The sequence below is a fragment of the Narcine bancroftii genome, chromosome 5, assembly GCF_036971445.1.
Source record: "Narcine bancroftii isolate sNarBan1 chromosome 5, sNarBan1.hap1, whole genome shotgun sequence".
Classification (NCBI taxonomy): domain Eukaryota; kingdom Metazoa; phylum Chordata; class Chondrichthyes; order Torpediniformes; family Narcinidae; genus Narcine; species Narcine bancroftii.
In genome coordinates, this window is record NC_091473.1 from 200954592 (window position 1) to 200972583 (window position 17992).

A 17992-nucleotide genomic window follows, 5' to 3' on the forward strand; every position below is an offset into this window, starting at 1 on the left:
TCCCACCACCCTTTGAGTGAAGAAATTCTCCCTCATGTTTCCCCTAAACTTTTCCCCCTTCAATCTCAATCCATGTCCTCGTTTGAATCTCCCCCATTCTCAATGGAAAAAGCCTGTCCACATTTACTCTATCTTACCCCTCATAATTTTAAAGACCTTGATCAAATCACCCCTTAATCGTCTACACTACAGGGAGTTTAACCTTTCCCCATAACTCAAGCCCTGAAACCTGGTAACATTCTTGTAAATCTCTGCACTCTCTATTTTGCTGATATCCTTCCTATAATTTGGAGACCAAAACTGCACATAATATTCCAAATTTGGCTTTACCAATGCCCTATACAAATTCAACATGACATCACAACTCCTGTACTCAATACTCTATGAAGGCCAACATACCCAAAGCTTTCTTCACCACCCAATCTACACGTGACTCCACCTCCAGGGAATCATGTACCAGAATTTCTAAATCCCTTTGTTCTACTATTTAACGTGTGGGACCTTTACTAATTATTCCGACCAAAATGTAGCACCTCACACTGATCAGCATTAAACTCCATCGGCCACCTTTCAGTCTACTCTTCTCACTGGCCTACTCTGCAAGCTTTGAAAACGTAGCATCATCTGCATACTTACTAATCCAATTTACCACCCCATCATCCAGATCATTAATATATATATCACAAACAACAATGGACCCAGGACCGATTCCTGAGGAACCCCACTAGCTACCCGTCTCCACCACTCCTCTCTGGTATCTCCCATCCAACCCAAGTTGAATCCATTTTACTACTTAAACATTAATACCTAATGATTGAACCTTTTTAACTAACCTCTTATGGAACCTTATCAAAGGCCATACAGACAACATTCACAGCTTTCCTTTCATCAACCTTCTTAGTAACCTCCTCGAAAAATTCAGTAAGATGGGTTAAACATGATCTACCACACACAAAACCACGTTGTCTACTCCTAATCAGTCCCTGTCTATCCAAATAATTGTATGTTCCATCTCTAAGAACCCGCTCCATTAATTTACCTACCACCGATGTCAGACTCACAGGCCTATAATTACCAATTTTACTTTTAGAACCTTTTTTTAAACAGTGGAACATGAGCTGCCCTCCAATTCTCCGGTACCTCCCCCGAGGCTAATGACATTTTAAATATTTCTGTCAGAGCCCCCCGCTATTTCTACACTAACCTCCCTCAAGATCATCGAGAATATCTTATCAGGACCTGGAGATTTATCCACCTGGATTCTCTTTAAAATGGCCAGTACAACCTCCTCATTAATCTATACATTTCCCATTGTGACATATTATTGATAATCTTTTTGGGAGATAAATTGGGGAAGGTTTTTAGTGGAGGTCACATACAAACACTTTAAAACAGATCTTATTTAAAATACTGGAGCTCTGCTCATGTTAGACAGTACAGCTCCAAGAGCATTTGCAAAAGCGGAGAGTGTCGAAGAGACTTCACTAATGGATTGTTCTTTACAAAAAGGCAACAGATAAAATAACTCGTCAGAGCTGCAGAATGTCTGGAGTGGACCCTAAGAGGGTCATGTGGTTTTGAAAGCAGAGAGAGTCAAACAGGTTTTTTTCTCTGAGAGAGAGAGAGATCAGTGCTGCAGTTCTGCAGTCAGCAGCAGCAGCTGGGACTGGAAAAGGACAAGCTGGAAAGCTTGTGGAAAACCCCATTTGGAAGATGGTTGCGACTGCTTAGTTCAGCCTGGTCAAAGCCCTTGTGGTTCATGCAATAGAAGAGGACTGACTGCCTAATGTTTTTCTTGAAATAAGAGAAACAAAAAGGAACTCTGTGGTGACCTGAAAGAAAAAGGTCATCATCTGGAGAACCTTGATGGAGCAAATTTATTTGGCAAGACACTGAAGTGGCTAGTTACAAGGAATCAGTCATGGATGTCCAGTGAACAGCAAATCTTCCTTTGAAAACCAACAGGAATCTTCCTGAGTGGTAACCATTTACCTTTTAAGCACCAAAGCCTGGTGAATTTCATAAATGTTAAATTCTGTGCATAGTATAAGAATTGTCTGTAACCAGTAAATTTGGAAGAGTGAGAAGTGAGATTGGACTGTGAATCAAAGAACTTTTCTGAACTTACACACACATTACATACACACGTGCTTAGAATTAGAAGGGGTTAAGTTAGGTTAGTTAAGTCAATACTAATAAGTTAAAGTTTGATCCTGTTTTCATGTGTAAAGATAATTAAAAGCAACTTTTGTTTAAGTAACAATTGTCTTGGTGAATATCTGTTGCTGTTAGGTTTTGGGGTCCTCTGGGCTCGTAACACCATGACCACGACTAATTTTTCTTACTTCATCTGTCTCAATATTCCTTTCCTTTGTGAATACTGAAGAAAAACAATCATTTAAATCAATTCACCTGCAACTCTTCTAAACTCCAGCAGTGAAAAGTCAAACATTGTCATAACATCTACCAGTTCTGTAAACCTTCTTTGACCTACTCCCAGCTCATTAAATAAGATTTATTAATATTCTTTACAGACAACAGTAGATTTGATCCTGGGTCACCGGCTCAGTAACAGCAAACACATTGTTTACACAAATAGCCCTGAGGAATAATGTGGAACGTCAATATAGCTCCATCCCAGAAAGGGTTAGTACCTGTACTCCAGGTGGAGATGGTCCCTGATGTGTCAAAGGAAGCAGGACAAGATGACGGAAGGCATCCTGCGTTGTGTCAAATAACTGAATGTTGAGGATGTGCAAAATGGTGATCAATTCTGCATCTCGAGGCCTGAAAATTTCTGCAGATGGGACCTTTCTGACAAATGCTTCCTCCTCCCCTTAACTTGGGCCTTGAAGTTCAGAGGCTTTGGCGAGCCAAGGGTGAGCGACCAGTCGCAGAATATCAAGTCTCTTACCTGCTTCGACAAATACTCCATTTAATTGTGAGATGTAACTCCGTTCCTCATCTATGGATATTATTCACCTTTTCACACAAAGAGCATAACAGGGAGGAAAGGTTCAAAGGCGAGTGGAAATGTCCAATAATCTTTCCTGGTTGGATAAACGATGTTGCAGTTTTTTTCTGGTGAACATTAAGCTGAGGGCGAGCTATCGTTAAATTTCTGATCTGCAGTACAAGTCTGATGTGCTTCCAAAATTCCTGTGCAGTGTCTTTCGGAAGGGGCTTAACTGGAGACTGTAACACTGACGGAGTTGAACACCATTTCCTCACTGTGATTAATGTCCAATAGCTGGGAAACTGCGAGTTGTTTTAAACCATTTCTTCCTCACTCAAGCACAGTCTCATAACACAAACAGAAGGTGGGAGGAAACTTTCCCAAGTTTCTTTTTTCCAAAAATGATCAACAATTCTCCATCAAAATCTGAAACCTTCTTCATTGTAACTAGTGAGACACACGATTGGTGACGGTGGCTGCTGGGGTACATATGGGGTTGGTCTTGCCCACAAGGAATCTTTTGATACCTCATCATTCTGTAAGAATAGGATGGCCGTACCTGACATCAGCTCCTGGGGTTTTCTTCTCTCACCTTGTTTGTTCACCATTTTGCGCCTGATTTCTTTCCTCCCACATTCAGCCTGCAGGATGTCTCCATTGGGTTCCTCTCTCTCCCTCCCTCTCTCTCTAAGGTGGGGGTGTGGGCAAGAGATTATAAATTGTTCCCATCTGATTTTCCCCCATGTTATAAATTGTGCCCTAACACTTTATTAGTAAATATCATTTCTTTAAATATCACATTTAATTGTTATTTCAATATTGTTCACAATTGACGAGCACCTTCTAGTTTAATATGCTGCTCATCCAAATAACTTTGCTGGGTTCGTTTCTGTAACTCCTGGAGAGAAGTTTCATTTCAGTCTTCAAAAAAAATATCCTGCACAGACGGGGCAGGAGCTGCCGTTCATTATTAACTTTACTCTGATGACTAAGCAAGGTCAGGGTCGATGTGCCAGACATGATTGGGATCCCCAAAGTCTCCTCCCCTAAGACTCCCATTATCTCATCGATTTTCCTCCCAATTCTTGTGGGCCTCCTCTTTCCACTCTCAAATTCTGTTATTCCATTTATTTGATGCATCATTTCCCCCCACATTAGTTGTTCTGCCTCATCTCCCAATGCAATCAAGCTCACAGAAATCTCTTTGTTAACTCTTTATTAGGTCGCAGCGACCTGGAAGAGCCCTCTCCTGATGTTACACTTGAATCAGTCTCATCGGGTCTCCGTCCAACAAAGGGATGCATCAGGTATTTATACATTCAAGCAAGTTAGAAAAAGGTTACATCAGTCACCGACTCACGTGATCTCAAAATAAAGCATTACATGTAGGCACTAAGGCACGTAGGTACTATCCTCTCCAACATCTCCCCCCCCACCCCCACTGCCCCAAGCTGCAGCCTCAGATTGTAACACAAGGTTCAAAAACATGTTTACTGAACAAAACAGTTTATAATTCTTCAAACTCAGTGAAAATACATCTTTCTCATCTCTCTTTGCATTCCTGCACCATCTGCTTTGGCTCCATCCCCAGGTACCCCAAGGTTGTTCCAGTCAGCACCCATCTGTGAGAGGTACTAACACACAGTCCTGCTTTTAACCTTTCACCTCTTCCCGAAACACTAAATTCCAACAAGCTTCAAAAGATTTTAACATTCTAAGGGTTTTAATATTTATTTTCATACATTTTATTTCAATGTGATGGGCCAAATTTCAAATGTGATGGGTGATGGAGGACCATCGCCTTCCCAAGATTGTGTTATATGGCGAGCTCTCCACTGGCCACCGTGACAGAGGTGCACCAAAGAAAAGGTACAAGGACTGCCTAAAGAAATCTCTTGGTGCCTGCCACATTGACCACCGCCAGTGGGCTGATAACGCCTCAAACCGTGCATCTTGGCGCCTCACAGTTTGGCGGGCAGCAACCTCCTTTGAAGAAGACCGCAGAGCCCATCTCACTGACAAAAGGCAAAGGAGGAAAAACCCAACACCCAACCCACCAATTTTCCCCTGCAACCGTGTCTGCCTGTCCCGCATCGGACTTGTCAGCCACAAACAAGCCTGCAGCTGACGTGGACTTTTTACCCCCTCCATAAATCTTCGTCCGCGAAGCCAAGCCAAAGAAAAGAAAAGATGGGCCAAATGATTTGTTTGCACTGTTCTGTGGCTCAACAACAGAAAGACCATTCAAATAATCCTAACTAAAGCCCATTTACAGCCCTTGCTGTTCAACAGACAACACTCCAAATGTTCAAAGTCCAGGTCATTTATTTGGCTGGTGCTTCAACAGGGCAGCTGACTGGGTGAAGCCTTGCTGCAGTTAAAGGGGCTCTCGCCAGTGTGGAGCCACTGGTGTGTCCTCAGGTGGGAGATCTGGGTGAAGCCCTTGCCACACTTGGGGCAGATGAATGGCCTCTCCCCGGTGTGGACCCGCTGGTGTCTCAGCAGGCTGGAGGTATGGGTGAAGCCCTTACCGCACTCAGAGCAGATGAAGGGCCTCTCCCCGGTGTGTACATGCTGGTGCATCCGTAGGTGGGAGATCTGGGTGAAGCCCTTGCCACATTCAGAGCAAATGAACGGCCTCTCCCCGGTGTGCACCCGCTGGTGGGTCAGCAGGTTGGAGATCTGGTTGAAGCCCTTACCACACTCAGAGCAGGTGAAGGGCCTTTCGCCAGTGTGGACCCGCTGGTGGGTCAACAGGATGGAGCTCTGGATGAAGCCCTCACCGCACTCGGAGCAGATGAATGGCCTCTCACCAGTGTGGACCCGCTGGTGTCTCAATAGGCTGGAGGTATGGGGGAAGCTCTTGCCACACTCAGAGCAGGTGAAGGGCCTCTCCCCGGTGTGGACATGTTGGTGCATCCGCAGGTGGGAAATCTGAGTGAAGCCCTTTCCGCACTCGGGACAGATGAATGGCCTCTCCCCGGTATGGACTCGCTGGTGGGTCAGCAGGCTGGAGGTATGGATGAAGCTCTTACCACATTTGGAGCAGGTGAAGGGCCTCTTCCCAGTGTGAACCCACTGGTGCCTCACCAGGTCAGAAGTCTGGGTGAACTCCTTCCCGCACTCAGAGCAGACAAATGGCCTCTCCCCGGTGTGGATCCGCTGGTGTCTCTTTAAGTTACCCAGACTTTTAAAGTTCTTGCTGCAGTCAGGGCACTGAAATGGGTTCATCGCTGTGGGGATGAAAGGGTGTGACCAGGGGATAAATACACGCAGTACTGCCCTGGGGCGCACAGCGCGGGCTCAGCCCAATGGAGGCTCCTGAAAAGCACATATAAAAGATGGTACGCGGCGGGGACAGTCCAGGGAGGGGGAGGGGAACAGGGTGGGGATGCTGTGCGGGGAGGGGGCCCTGGTGCGGGGAGGGGGCCCTGGTGCGGGGAGGGGGCCCTGGTGCGGGGAGGGGGCCCTGGTGCGGGGAGGGGGCCCTGGTGCGGGGAGGGGGCCCTGGTGCGGGGAGGGGGCCCTGGTGCGGGGAGGGGGCCCTGGTGCGGGGAGGGGGCCCTGGTGCGGGGAGGGGGCCCTGGTGCGGGGAGGGGGCCCTGGTGCGGGGAGGGGGCCCTGGTGCGGGGAGGGGGCCCTGGTGCGGGGAGGGGGCCCTGGTGCGGGGAGGGGGCCCTGGTGCGGGGAGGGGGCCCTGGTGCGGGGAGGGGGCCCTGGTGCGGGGAGGGGGCCCTGGTGCGGGGAGGGGGCCCTGGTGCGGGGAGGGGGCCCTGGTGCGGGGAGGGGGCGGAGTGTCCCTGTCCAGGGAGAGAGAGGGGGCTCTCTACTGGGGGTGTTGGGATCACTGTCCACAGGGATGGAGGAGCAGCCAGATGTCGTGATCCATATAGAGATCAATGATGTGGGTAGGATGGGTGAGGAGGTCCTGCAAGAGAATTCAGGGTGCCAGGTATTAGGTTGAAGGTCAGGACCCTCCAGGGTTGTGATTTCGGGATTTCTACCTGGGCCACGTGTTGGTGAGGTCAGAAATAGGAGGATAAAGCAGCGTAACGTGGCTAAATACATGTTGCAGGAGGGAGGGCTTCAGGTTCCTGGATCAATGAACTCTCTTCCAGGTAAGGTGGAGCCTGTTGTGATGGGACAGTTTGAATCTGAACTGGAGGGAACTCAAGATTTACAGAGGGATGGGAACCAGAGGCCATAGCAGGTGGAGGAGGGAACAGATGACGTGAAAATTGCTTGCACCGCTAGAAGTCAACAGGATGTACATGGTGGAAATATTCTCAGGGGCATCTATTTTAAGGCAAAGAGAACTGGAGGAAAAGCAGAGGAGCTTAGATCGCGGATTAGCAAACGCAATTATGACATTGTGACCATTAGTGAAATTTGGTTGTAGATTGGGCAGGACTGGCAGTTCAATGTTCCAAGCTTCTAGCGTTGGAACGGGGGGGAGAATGAAAGGGGGAGGAGTAGCATTCCTCGTCAGGGAAAATATCACAGTTGTGCTCAGGGAGAACAGACCAGAGGGCTCGTCTACTGAGGTTAGATGGGTGGAGTGGAGGAATGGGAAAGGTATGACCACACTCATGGGGTTATATTATAACCCATAGTCAACGAAAATTGGAGGGGCAAATCTGTAGGGAAATAGCAGACAGCTGCAGGAAACATCGGGTTGTGATAGTAGGAGATTTTAATTTTCCACATATTGACTGGGAATCCCATACTGTAAAAGGGCTGGATGACTTGCAGTTTGTTAAATTTGTTCAGGAAAGTTTTCTAAATCAATATTTAGAGGTGCCAACTAGAGAGAGAGTGCAATACTGGATCTCCTATTAGGGAACGAGACAGGACAGGTGACAGAAGTATGTGCAAGGGAACATTTTGGGTCCAGTGATCATAATGCCATTAGTTTCAAGTTAGTTATGGAGAAGAATAGGTCTGGGTCTCAAGTTGAGATTCTAAATTGGGAAAAGGTCAATTATGAAGAAATGAGAAAGGATCGAAAATGTGTGGATTGGGATAAGTTGTTTTCGGGCAAGGATGTGCAAGGGAAGTGGAAGTGCTTTAAAGGTGACATTTTGAGAGCACAGAGTTTGTATGTTCCTGATGGGATTAAAGGCAAGGTTTACAGGCAGAGGGAACCTTGGTTTTCGAGGGATATTGTGGATCTGGTTCGGAAGTAGAGAGCGGTGTATAGCAGGTAAAGGCAACATGGACCAAATGAGGTACTTGAGTATAAAAAATGCGAGACAAAAATCAAGGTTGAAAGAGAACATGAGATTGATTTAGCAGATAATGTGTAGGAAAATCCTCAGAGATTTTAAGAGCTTATATTAAGAGCAAGAGGATAGCACAGGACGAAATTAGTCCCCTTGAAGATCAGGTGGTCGGCTATGTATGGAGCCAAAAGAGAAGGGGGATTATCGTAAATGTTTTTTCTCCCCATCAGTTTCCACCCAGGAAACTATAGGCCAGTGAGCCTCACGTTAGTAGAAAGTAAATTATTGGAAGATGTTCTATGAGATCAGATATACAAGTATGTGGATGGCCAGGGACTGATTAAGGATAGTCCACATGGCTTTGTGCATAGGTCGTGTCCTACCAATCTTAAAGAGTTTTTCAAGGAGGTTTCCAAGAATGTCGAAGGAAAGACTGTGGATATTGTCTACATAGATTCTAGTCAGGACTTTGATAAGGTCCTATATGAGAGGTTAGTCAGGAGGGTTCAAATGCTTGGTGTTCATGGTGAGGGAGTAAACTGCATTCAAGAGAGTGGTAGTGATGATCACTTTTCAGACGGGAGGCCTGTGACTACTGGTGTGTCTCAGGGATCAGTGCTGGGACCAATGTTGTTTGTCATCTCTATCAGTGATCTGGATGGTAATGTGGTAAATACGATCAGCAACTTTGCAGATGAAACAAGGATTGGAGGCGATGTGGAGAGTGACTAAGGTTTTCAAAGATTTCAGGGGGAACTGGATCAGCTGGAAATATGGACGGAAAAATGGCAGATGGAATTTAATGCAGACAAGTGTGAGGTATTGCATTTTGAAATGACAAACCAATTTAGGACATACATGGTAAATGGTAGGGCACTGAGGTGTGTGGTAGAACATAGGGATCTGGGAATATCGATGTTAATGGGACCTTAAGAACTGAGCTACAGGGGAAGGTTAAACAGGTTGGGACTATTCCCTGGGGCATAGAAGAATGAGGGGAGATTTGATAGAGGTATAGAAAATTATGAAACGTATCGACAGAATAAATGCAAGAATGCTTTTTCCACTGAGGTGGGGTGAGATACAAACCAGAGGTCATGGGTTAGGGGTGAAAAGAGAAAACTTTGGAGGGAATATTAGAGGGGTTGGAGTTCAGAACGAGATACCAGCTGAAATGACGAATGTGGGCTTATTGAAATATATAAGAAAAATTTGTATGTGTGTGGTTGGGAAAGGAATGGAGGGATACGGACTGGATAAAGGTCAGTGAAACTGGGCTAATTATAGTTTGGCAAAGACTAGATGGGCCAAACACCCCATCTTATGAGCTGTATGTTCTTTGGTTCTAATATTATATTTAGAGAATCCTAATCTATAGGAATTTTGCACCTGGAATGTACAATACTGCTCTGTATAACAACAAATTTTGTAACACATGCTCATGACAATAAACATGATTCTGATACTGACAGACACTCACTGTTCACTGCCCACCAGGTATGAAGAGAAAACACTGACGTCTACAGTGGACGAACAGTCAGGCCCACAAGTCAGGTCACAGACCCACATGGGAATGGCAGAGAGCAAGGACCAGCTCGTCTGATGCAATCACTGCCTTCTCCACCTCTCCACATCAATCTGCAAGCCACAAGAAAAGCTGATCAGATCACCTTTCATCCTTCTCAACTCCAGCAAGTACAGATCAACCCCAGTTCAGTTCAGACCTTGATCTCAGGCTCCAATTTTCAGATGGAAAGAAAACACTACAGATGGTGTAAATCCCAAATAAAGATAGAAACTGCTGGAAATCTTCAGTCACTCAGGCAATGTCTGTGGAGAGAGAAGCAGGAGAAGATAAGAAATAGTAGGCTATGTGGCCCATCGAGACTCTTCTACCATTCAACAAGATCGCGGCTCATCTGAACTAACGTGCCTTTTTCCCCATGTCCCTTAATCCTGCTAGTCCAATCAAAGTCCAAAGATCCGGACTTCTAGGAAACTCTTGAGACCATTTGAGATTCTGGACTTATTTTAAAAACTCGCCAATCTACATCTTCTCTGCAGCCTCTCCAATTTCTCTGTGCAATTTGCTTTTCCACTCAATTCAGTGCAAAGAGCAAAACGATACACCACACTCTTCCCCTCTTCCAGATCGCTGATGTTGACTGTGAACCCAGAACAGACCCCGACGTGCCTCTGCCTCTCCTGTCCACTGAACCTACGTCCTTGAATCTTTTATCAGCCACAGCATTCCCATCTTCAAGACTATTTTTGGGTTAAACCTCCCCCCAGTCAGAGCAGCCCCAGCGCATCTCCCTGATGTGATCTGGGTGCTCCTCCACTTCAGGCCCACCTGCCCCCACCCTGCACAAGTTCCTCAGCCACAGAATCAACTTCATTGTCTTTCAATTCCTTGCTGCTTCGTGGTAAACCTCAGATCAGAAAACTCAAGGGTTTCTAACCTCATCTTCTTTATGTTGCTGACATTGTTGGTATGAACAACCATACTGATCTGTCCATATTGTAACATCTCACCTACTGTGGAAGAGAGCTCCTGGTCCATTTATCTGAAGCCATCACACCTGCACCAGCTCCTTAGTCACATGTTTGACTGGAAGGTTTTCCAATTTCTCCACTCACTACATCATTGGTTCAGGTCAACCTAAGATAACAACACTACATTTCTAATTTTGGATGCTGTAAACTCTACCTGCAAGATCTCATCTCTCTTCCTGCCAATATCATAAGTAGCATGATGAACCACCAACTCTGGCTGCTCCTTTTCCCCGTCCAGGAGACTGGACCCTGAACCTGTTGTGAACCATCCGTGACCCTGACGCCAAAGGGGCAACTCCCCATCCTGGATCCCCACCCCCACCCCACCCCCTCACACAAGTGCGTGTCTGTGCCCCGGACCCCACAGTCCGTCACTGGGCACCTGGACTGAGCGCCACTCGGCTTCACAGCAGCCCCAGTGGTGAGGCCACGGACCCGGCTGATGCTGCTGTTTCCCCTGAGAAGGGATTTCTCCCCCCCCCCCCACCACAAAGGATGGCCCGGGTGTCCGTGTGTGAGACGGGGACAGTGACAGGGGCCTCCTGCCCCTCCCCCAGCGAGCCGGACCGCCCTGTGGTGGGGACTCCGTCCCTGCCCCTCTTGTGTGGGATCCTGCCTGCCCCCCGTCAGTCCGATTGCTGCCCGCGCCCATCCGTGCGGCCGGGGGTGGGGGGGAGGGGACAGGGGCTGCAGCCGGATACACTCACTGCCCACGGCGTTGTCAAGGACCCTTCTCCCTGATCCCACCCCTTCCCGTGTGACAGAAGGCGCGGTCACTGCACTCACCCCCTTCCCCTTCCGCTCCCCTTCCCTTCCCTCACCGGCCCGACTGTGCGGGGGGACGAGGCACCCATCCGGACCTTGAGGCTGCTCGCCCTCCTCCCCAAGGCCTCCCTCACTCCCCCGGCTCCACCTCAGGGTAGCGCGGCTCCAACAAGGGACGGGACCTGAGCACTCAGGACTTCTCCACACCCCGGCAGCTCCGCCCGCCCATCACCTCCACCCGCGGGTTCAACCCACGACCTCCTCCGTGGACCCACCAGTTGCGAAGAGAAGAACGCCTACGAGTCCTGTGACGCCAGCACGCACTCGCCTGGCCCGGGAACGCCATCACGTGATAGGACGGCCGCAGTCAGGGAGGAGGGAGCTGTCAATCAGAGGGGCGGTGAAACTGCGCTCAGTGAGTGTCGGGCGGGCGGGCTCTGGGCTCAGTGATGGACAATAAGGAGAGAGCAGATTGAGAAAGAGGGTTTAGCATCATCCTGCTCAAACGTTGGTTCGGACACAACTGGAGATGTTGGGCGATGGTGACTAACATCAACCACACGAGACAGAGTGCGTGAAACGCTAGTATTAATAGACAAATGCATACAGCTAGGTCTTGCTTCTGTGCAAGCCCAAATCAGAATGGAGGAGCATGAGCTCCGATCGGCTTTATATACAAGGTCGTCAAGCAGTGGCCCCAGGTGACCTAGTGGTGTAATAGCATATCTCCACATTCATTCCCCCCCCCAAAGGATTTTGACCTCCCCCATCCCCGTACTTCATAAGTCCAGTACCTGATGGGTTTTCCTTTTTCTCCTGGACCTTCAGGATACTGGGGCAGAGGGTCCTGACATTGGGGGTGGGGGTATGCTGTGAGGGTGTAGGGCTTCTCGTTGGTTACAGGGTGGGAGTATTCTGAGGGGGTGTTGGGCTTCCTGTCGGTTGCAGGGAGGGAGTATGCTGAGGGGTGTAGGGATTTCTGTATGAGTACTGGTTGTTGGGGCCCTTTGGGGTGACGTGATGGTTGGCTGTCCTGTCTGTCGTCCTTCATGCTGATCTGTAGGGGCTGTGAACGCGGGCGATGGGTCCAGAAGTGGGCAATTTGATGGCCACACCACTGACATCAGCGGGATCCATGTTCAAAGCTCAGAAAAAAATCTGGGCTTGTGGGGGTCACCAATGTAGCATGAGCTACCGCTAAGAAATACACACCCACCACGATGGATGTCGTTAACAACTGTTTTATTCAAATCTTGTGCCTGCCCCTTTAAGGGCAGCGTGAGCTCAGTCATCGCATGCGTGATGATGTCATAACTGCTGCCGCAGACGTGCGCTGGGCTGGAAACACGATGGAGGGGGAACCCCCAATGGTGCCATCTTCTCATAGCTTCCCGTCCACGTGGCATTACAAGCGGGGACAGTTTGCCATGAGAGAGTGCGCAGACAAATGTATGCACCTTTCTTCCAAACAAAGTTCAGTTATAACTTAATATAAATATAGACACTTTCCAAGTTCTAGTATTTGTCCAATTTCAAAATGTGTGATCTTCAAGATGTGAGTGACAATATTCTGAATTACTATCTTATTAATCCAATAAGCCAAACTTTGTAGATGAAGCTTTAAGAAGCCTTTAATTCATTGATAAAACGGATAAACATTTTGCATAACTTCCCATTGAGATTTTCGTAATGATGAATAAACAAAGCAAATTGTATAATGGTAACTGTGGAAGAAAATCTGAACACAAAGGGTTAAAGGTTCACATATAAGCTGTTCACAAGGACTTGCCGAGTCAGCATATTGCTTAGGGACACAAGGACATCTGGTCCAGGGCTTGCAAAAGAGTAGCTCTAAATAACATTCTCTATTTCCTGAGATACCATGTTTTCAAACCTTCACTTCCCGTGACCCTGGTGAAAGGGCATATGTCGTCCCTTTTCACTGGTAACTCATTCTGCTGACTTTGCAGATTAATTTGTTTACCACTGTATAAATTCGAGCTGTGCAACTGTGTAGTTCAGAGCCGAGCCCTGGCTGTTACAGGGACTGCTCTCCGAGATATCTCGCTCTAACAAACTCTTCCGAAGTGTTACCCTGGTGTTAGTAGTAAAATTCTTTCTCCGCAACAATAACAATATTCAACTTTAAATAGATACAAAAGAAATAAGATGAATTCAAAGTATCTTGAGCTTCATGGTTCATCAAAGAATGAAATGCAAGCTCTTGGTCTGCTCTGATATTACAACATATGATGTCATTGTCACTATAGTAACACTACAAACAATACTTCTTAAAGGGATAGGCACAAAATTACCAAAAGAATCAAAAACACAAGGTTTTAGCCTTTACAGATGCCTTTTGAGCTCAAGAATGTTGCACAGACTTTCCAACGTTTAATGGACAGAGTGGGACATGATCACAGCTAGATACCTAGACAACTTACTTATCGCTAGCTGCAATCGTCAGAAACATCTGTCTCACCTGCGCCAACTTTTCACTCATTTGAATAAGGTTGGGCTGAACACCAACCCGACGAGTGTCAATTCAGCTCAGTGACCATTGACTTTATAGCCCATTGAATCGAAAAACATAGAGCAAAGTCACCACCAACAAAGGTCAAGGTGATCCAGACATTCCCCCAGCAGAGTTAAAGGCCTCCAGGAGTTCATGGTGAACTTTTATCACCGGTTACTACCATCAGCTGCTCACATCACGTATCCCCTCTTCACCCTGGTGTCAGGCAAGGCAAAGGGATGTCACTTGGGATGAAGAATTGTTGGCAGCATTCCAGAACGCCAGGGAATGGACACCAGTTGGTCCACTGCATTGCTGGTCCACCCAAGAATGGATGTCCTGACAGTGGATGTGTCCAGTACAGCAGTAGGAGGGGTGCTTGAACAGTACATCAATGGGCATTGGAAACTATTGGCTTACTTTAGCAAGCACCTGAGGTCACCAGAACTCCAGTGCTTTTGATCAAGAATTGTTGGCACCGTACCTCGATCCATCAGACATTTCAGATACTTTCTATATGGCAGGCATTTCACGTCCAATTACAATTTTTAGTGGGTGCGACACAACAGCCTCCACCCTTTTCCAACATACATTATGCATCGACCACAACCCACAACCTGGAGTGGACCCCTCCATCCTTTCCGACATACACCATGCATCGCCCACGGCCCACAACCTGGAGTGGACCCTCCACCCTTCACCAACATACACCATGCATCACCCACGACCCACAACTTGGAGTGGATCCTCTGCCCTTGTGATAGTACAGATTCTATCACCAATGTGTATAGATTGTAGTGTAGGATGATTGTGATTGGCTGAGAACGTAGCCACGCCTACTGGCAGGTCCAAAAGGGTTGCTCCCAGCCAGACCAGGTCATTCTGGATTGGTCGACCTACATGTGATATGCTCCAGTCTTCTAGTTAATAAAAAGCCTTGGTTTGGATCAAGAGGCCTTTGATTCTTTTGACGTGCTCTACAACCCTTTACCAACATAGACCAGGTCTATGGCCCACAACCTGGAGTGGACCGCTCCACCCTTTACCAACATGCACCATCCATCACCCATGGCCCACAACCTGAAGTAGACCCTCCACCCTTTACCAATACCCACAACTTGAAATGGACCCCTCACAAATGTTCTCCCAGCATCATCCACAGCTCACAACCTGGAGTGGAGCTCAGGGATCATCTCAAGGGGATAAAGATCAAGTTGGTCCACGTGGAGGGCTTTATACTGTTGCCGTATAACAGAAGGGCAGCTCTCTGATCGGACAGGAAGGGGATGGGAGCTGGAAGGGAGAAGAACCAAAGGAGTTGGTTACAAAATGATTGGGACTGGCATGAAGAGACCTTTCTTGCAGAGACCGGCATCAGTCTGGGAGAAGCTGCAGCAAAGGCAGGTGGACACAAACTCAATTTTAAATTTTAAAATACAGCATAAGAACAGGCCGTTTCGGCCCATGAGTTCATGCCGCCCAGTTTGTTTCAAACAGTGGGAGGAAACTGGAGCCCCCAGGGAAAACCCACACAGACACAAAGAGAACGTACAAGCTCCTTACAGTTAGTGTGGGATTTGAACCTCAGTCCTGAACGCTGGCGCTGTAAAGGCATTGCACTAACCGCTAATCCAACCATGACACCCCTCTTGCTTTCCAAAGGAAATGAAATGGAAAATTATAGGACTGCGGAGAAATGAGTGAAAAAAAATTCAACTTTGTTATGAGTTGTGAGGAGAGGCTGGAGCAGAGGGAGCTGAGGGAGGCAGGATCTTATGGAGATTTATCAAATCACCAAGGGCATTGAGGTAGTCAGTCATCTTCCCCAGGGGAAGGGAATCTCAAACTAGAGGGCGGAGATTCAAGAGAAGAGGGGAAAGATTTACAACAGTCCAAAGGGGACACATCAAATAATCCAAACTAAACCCCAAGTTCAGCCCTCGCTGTTCAACAGACAGCATGTCGGATGTTCAAGGTCCATGTCATTTATTTGGCATGTGCCAAACTGCAAGACGGTTACAGGGGCTGTTAAGATCAGCTGGATGGGGACAGGATGGTGGACATGCTCTGACCCTGGTTAGAATGACAGAAGTGTAGGATCAAATCAGCAACAGAATCTGCCTCATTTGTGGACCCGCTGGTGCTTCCACAGGCCACTGACTGGGTGAAGCTTTTGCCACAGCTGAAGCAGGTGTAAGTCCTTGCCCTGGTGTGGACCAACTGGTGCGTCAGAAAGTTGTACGATCTGGTGAAGCACTTGCCACACTTGGGGCAGACAAATGGTTTTTCCCCGGTGTGGGACGGCTGGTGCAGCCACAGGCTAGAGGTCAGGGTGAAGCTGTTGCCATACTCGGGGCAGACAAATGGTTTTTCCCTGGTGTGGAATTGCTGGTACATCCACTGACTGGAGATCTGGGTGAAGACCTCGCCCTGGTGTGGACCTGCTGGTGCGTAAGCAGGTGGGAGGACCGGACGAATCCTTTCCCACACTTGGGGCAGATGTATGGCCTCTCTCCAGTGTGGCCTCGCTGGTGGGTCAGCAGGCTGGAGGTTTGGGTGAAGCCCTTACCGCACTCGGAACAGATGAATGGCCTCTTCCCAGTATGGACCCACTGATGGGCCAGCAGTTTGGAGTTCTGGGTGAAGCCCTTGCCGCACTCGGAACAGAGGAACGGCTTTTCACCAGTGTGGACCCGCTGATGCATCCGCAGGCTGTATGTCTGGGTGAAGCCCTTGCCACACTCAGGGCAGGTGAACGGTTTCTCTCCTGTGTGGACCCGCAGGTGACTTAGCAGATGGGAGGACCGGACAAACCCCATCCCGCACTCAGGGCAGGTGAAGGGTCTCTCCCCAGTGTGGACCAGCTGGTGTCTCAGCAGGTGGGAGGACCGGATAAACCCCTTCCCACACTCGGGGCAGATGAATGGCCTCTCCCCGGTGTGAACCTGTTGATGTCTCAGCAGGCTGGAGGTATGGGTGAAGCCCTTGCCGCAGTCGGTGCAGGTGAAGGGCCTCTCCCCGTTGTGGACCCGCTGGTGTATCTCAAGGCTGGCCAAACTGTTGAAGGTCTTCTCGCACTCGGGGCAGGTGAAGGGCCTCCCCCCTGTGTGGAGCAGCTGGTGTAACTCAAGGCTGGACAACCTGGTGAAGGCCTTCTCGCACTCGGGGCAGGTGAAAGGCCTCTTCCTGGTGTGGATTCGCTGGTGTCTCAGCAAGTGGGAAGACCCGACAAATCCTTTCCCACACGCGGGGCAGATGAACGGCCTCTCCCTGGTGTGAATCCGTTGGTGTCTCAGCAGGCTGGAGGTCTGGGTGAAGCCCTTACCACACTCGGGGCAGGTGAAGGGCCTCTCCCTGGTGTGAACCCGCTGGTGTCTCGTTAATTCACTCGACCTTTTAAAGTTCTTCCCGCAGTCGGCGCACTGAAACGGGTTCATCGCTGAGCGGACGAGAGGATATGACCAAGGGATAAATCAATGCAGTCCTGCCCCGGGGCCACAGCGTGTTCTAAGCCCGATGGAGGCTCACGAAGAGCTGGGCCGCGGGATAAAACAACACCGAGGCTGGATCTAAGGCCAGGACCGAGGAAGAAGCGTCCTCTCACCGGGCGCAACAAGCCCCGGAACCACGGGAACCCCCCGTTCCAGGACCCGGAGCTCCGCTCCCAGCGCTGAATCGCCGTCGGTCCCCGCCAACTGGATGACGTCACGGGAAACGTTCTGGGCCATTAGCTCCGCCCTCTACGCTGATTGACAGATGTGAAGAGTAAACAGTGACCACTAATGCAGACACAATTTCTCCGCTGATTGACTGAATGCAACAATCTTGATGCTGCCGAATCAGCACTTTTTTTCTGACCACTTTTGCATTAAAATGAAAACGTCAAATTCTATGACTTTAACAGAAACATTTTGGCAGCAAACCCGGGGAATTTGGACGGGGTGGGAAAGGACCAACAACATTGTTAAAGAAACGCGG

The 17992-nt window shown here is 48.5% G+C and overlaps 1 protein-coding gene across 3 annotated transcripts in view; it reads right to left on the reverse strand.

Annotated features, from left to right (window-relative positions):
• Positions 1-17729, reverse strand: part of LOC138764569 (zinc finger protein 585A-like) — a 57465-nt gene extending 39736 nt beyond the window's left edge. Inside the window, exons 1-5 of one of the 3 annotated variants that reach the window (XR_011358188.1) lie at positions 11682-11769; positions 10714-10840; positions 9903-10008; positions 9659-9816; positions 6289-6884 (exon numbers count right to left, since the gene is read on the reverse strand). Coding sequence is in view for 1 of the 3 variants with exons in the window: in XM_069940682.1 (XP_069796783.1) it covers positions 5350-6125; positions 16466-17451 (1762 nt within the window). In the remaining 2 variants the exon portion in view is untranslated. Of the gene's footprint in view, positions 1-5349; positions 6126-6288; positions 6885-9658; positions 9817-9902; positions 10009-10713; positions 10841-11681; positions 11770-16465 lie in introns of those variants that run through there. The other 2 variants (XR_011358187.1, XM_069940682.1) reach the window with 2 other exon arrangements.
• Between the last annotated feature and the right edge of the window lie 263 nt (positions 17730-17992).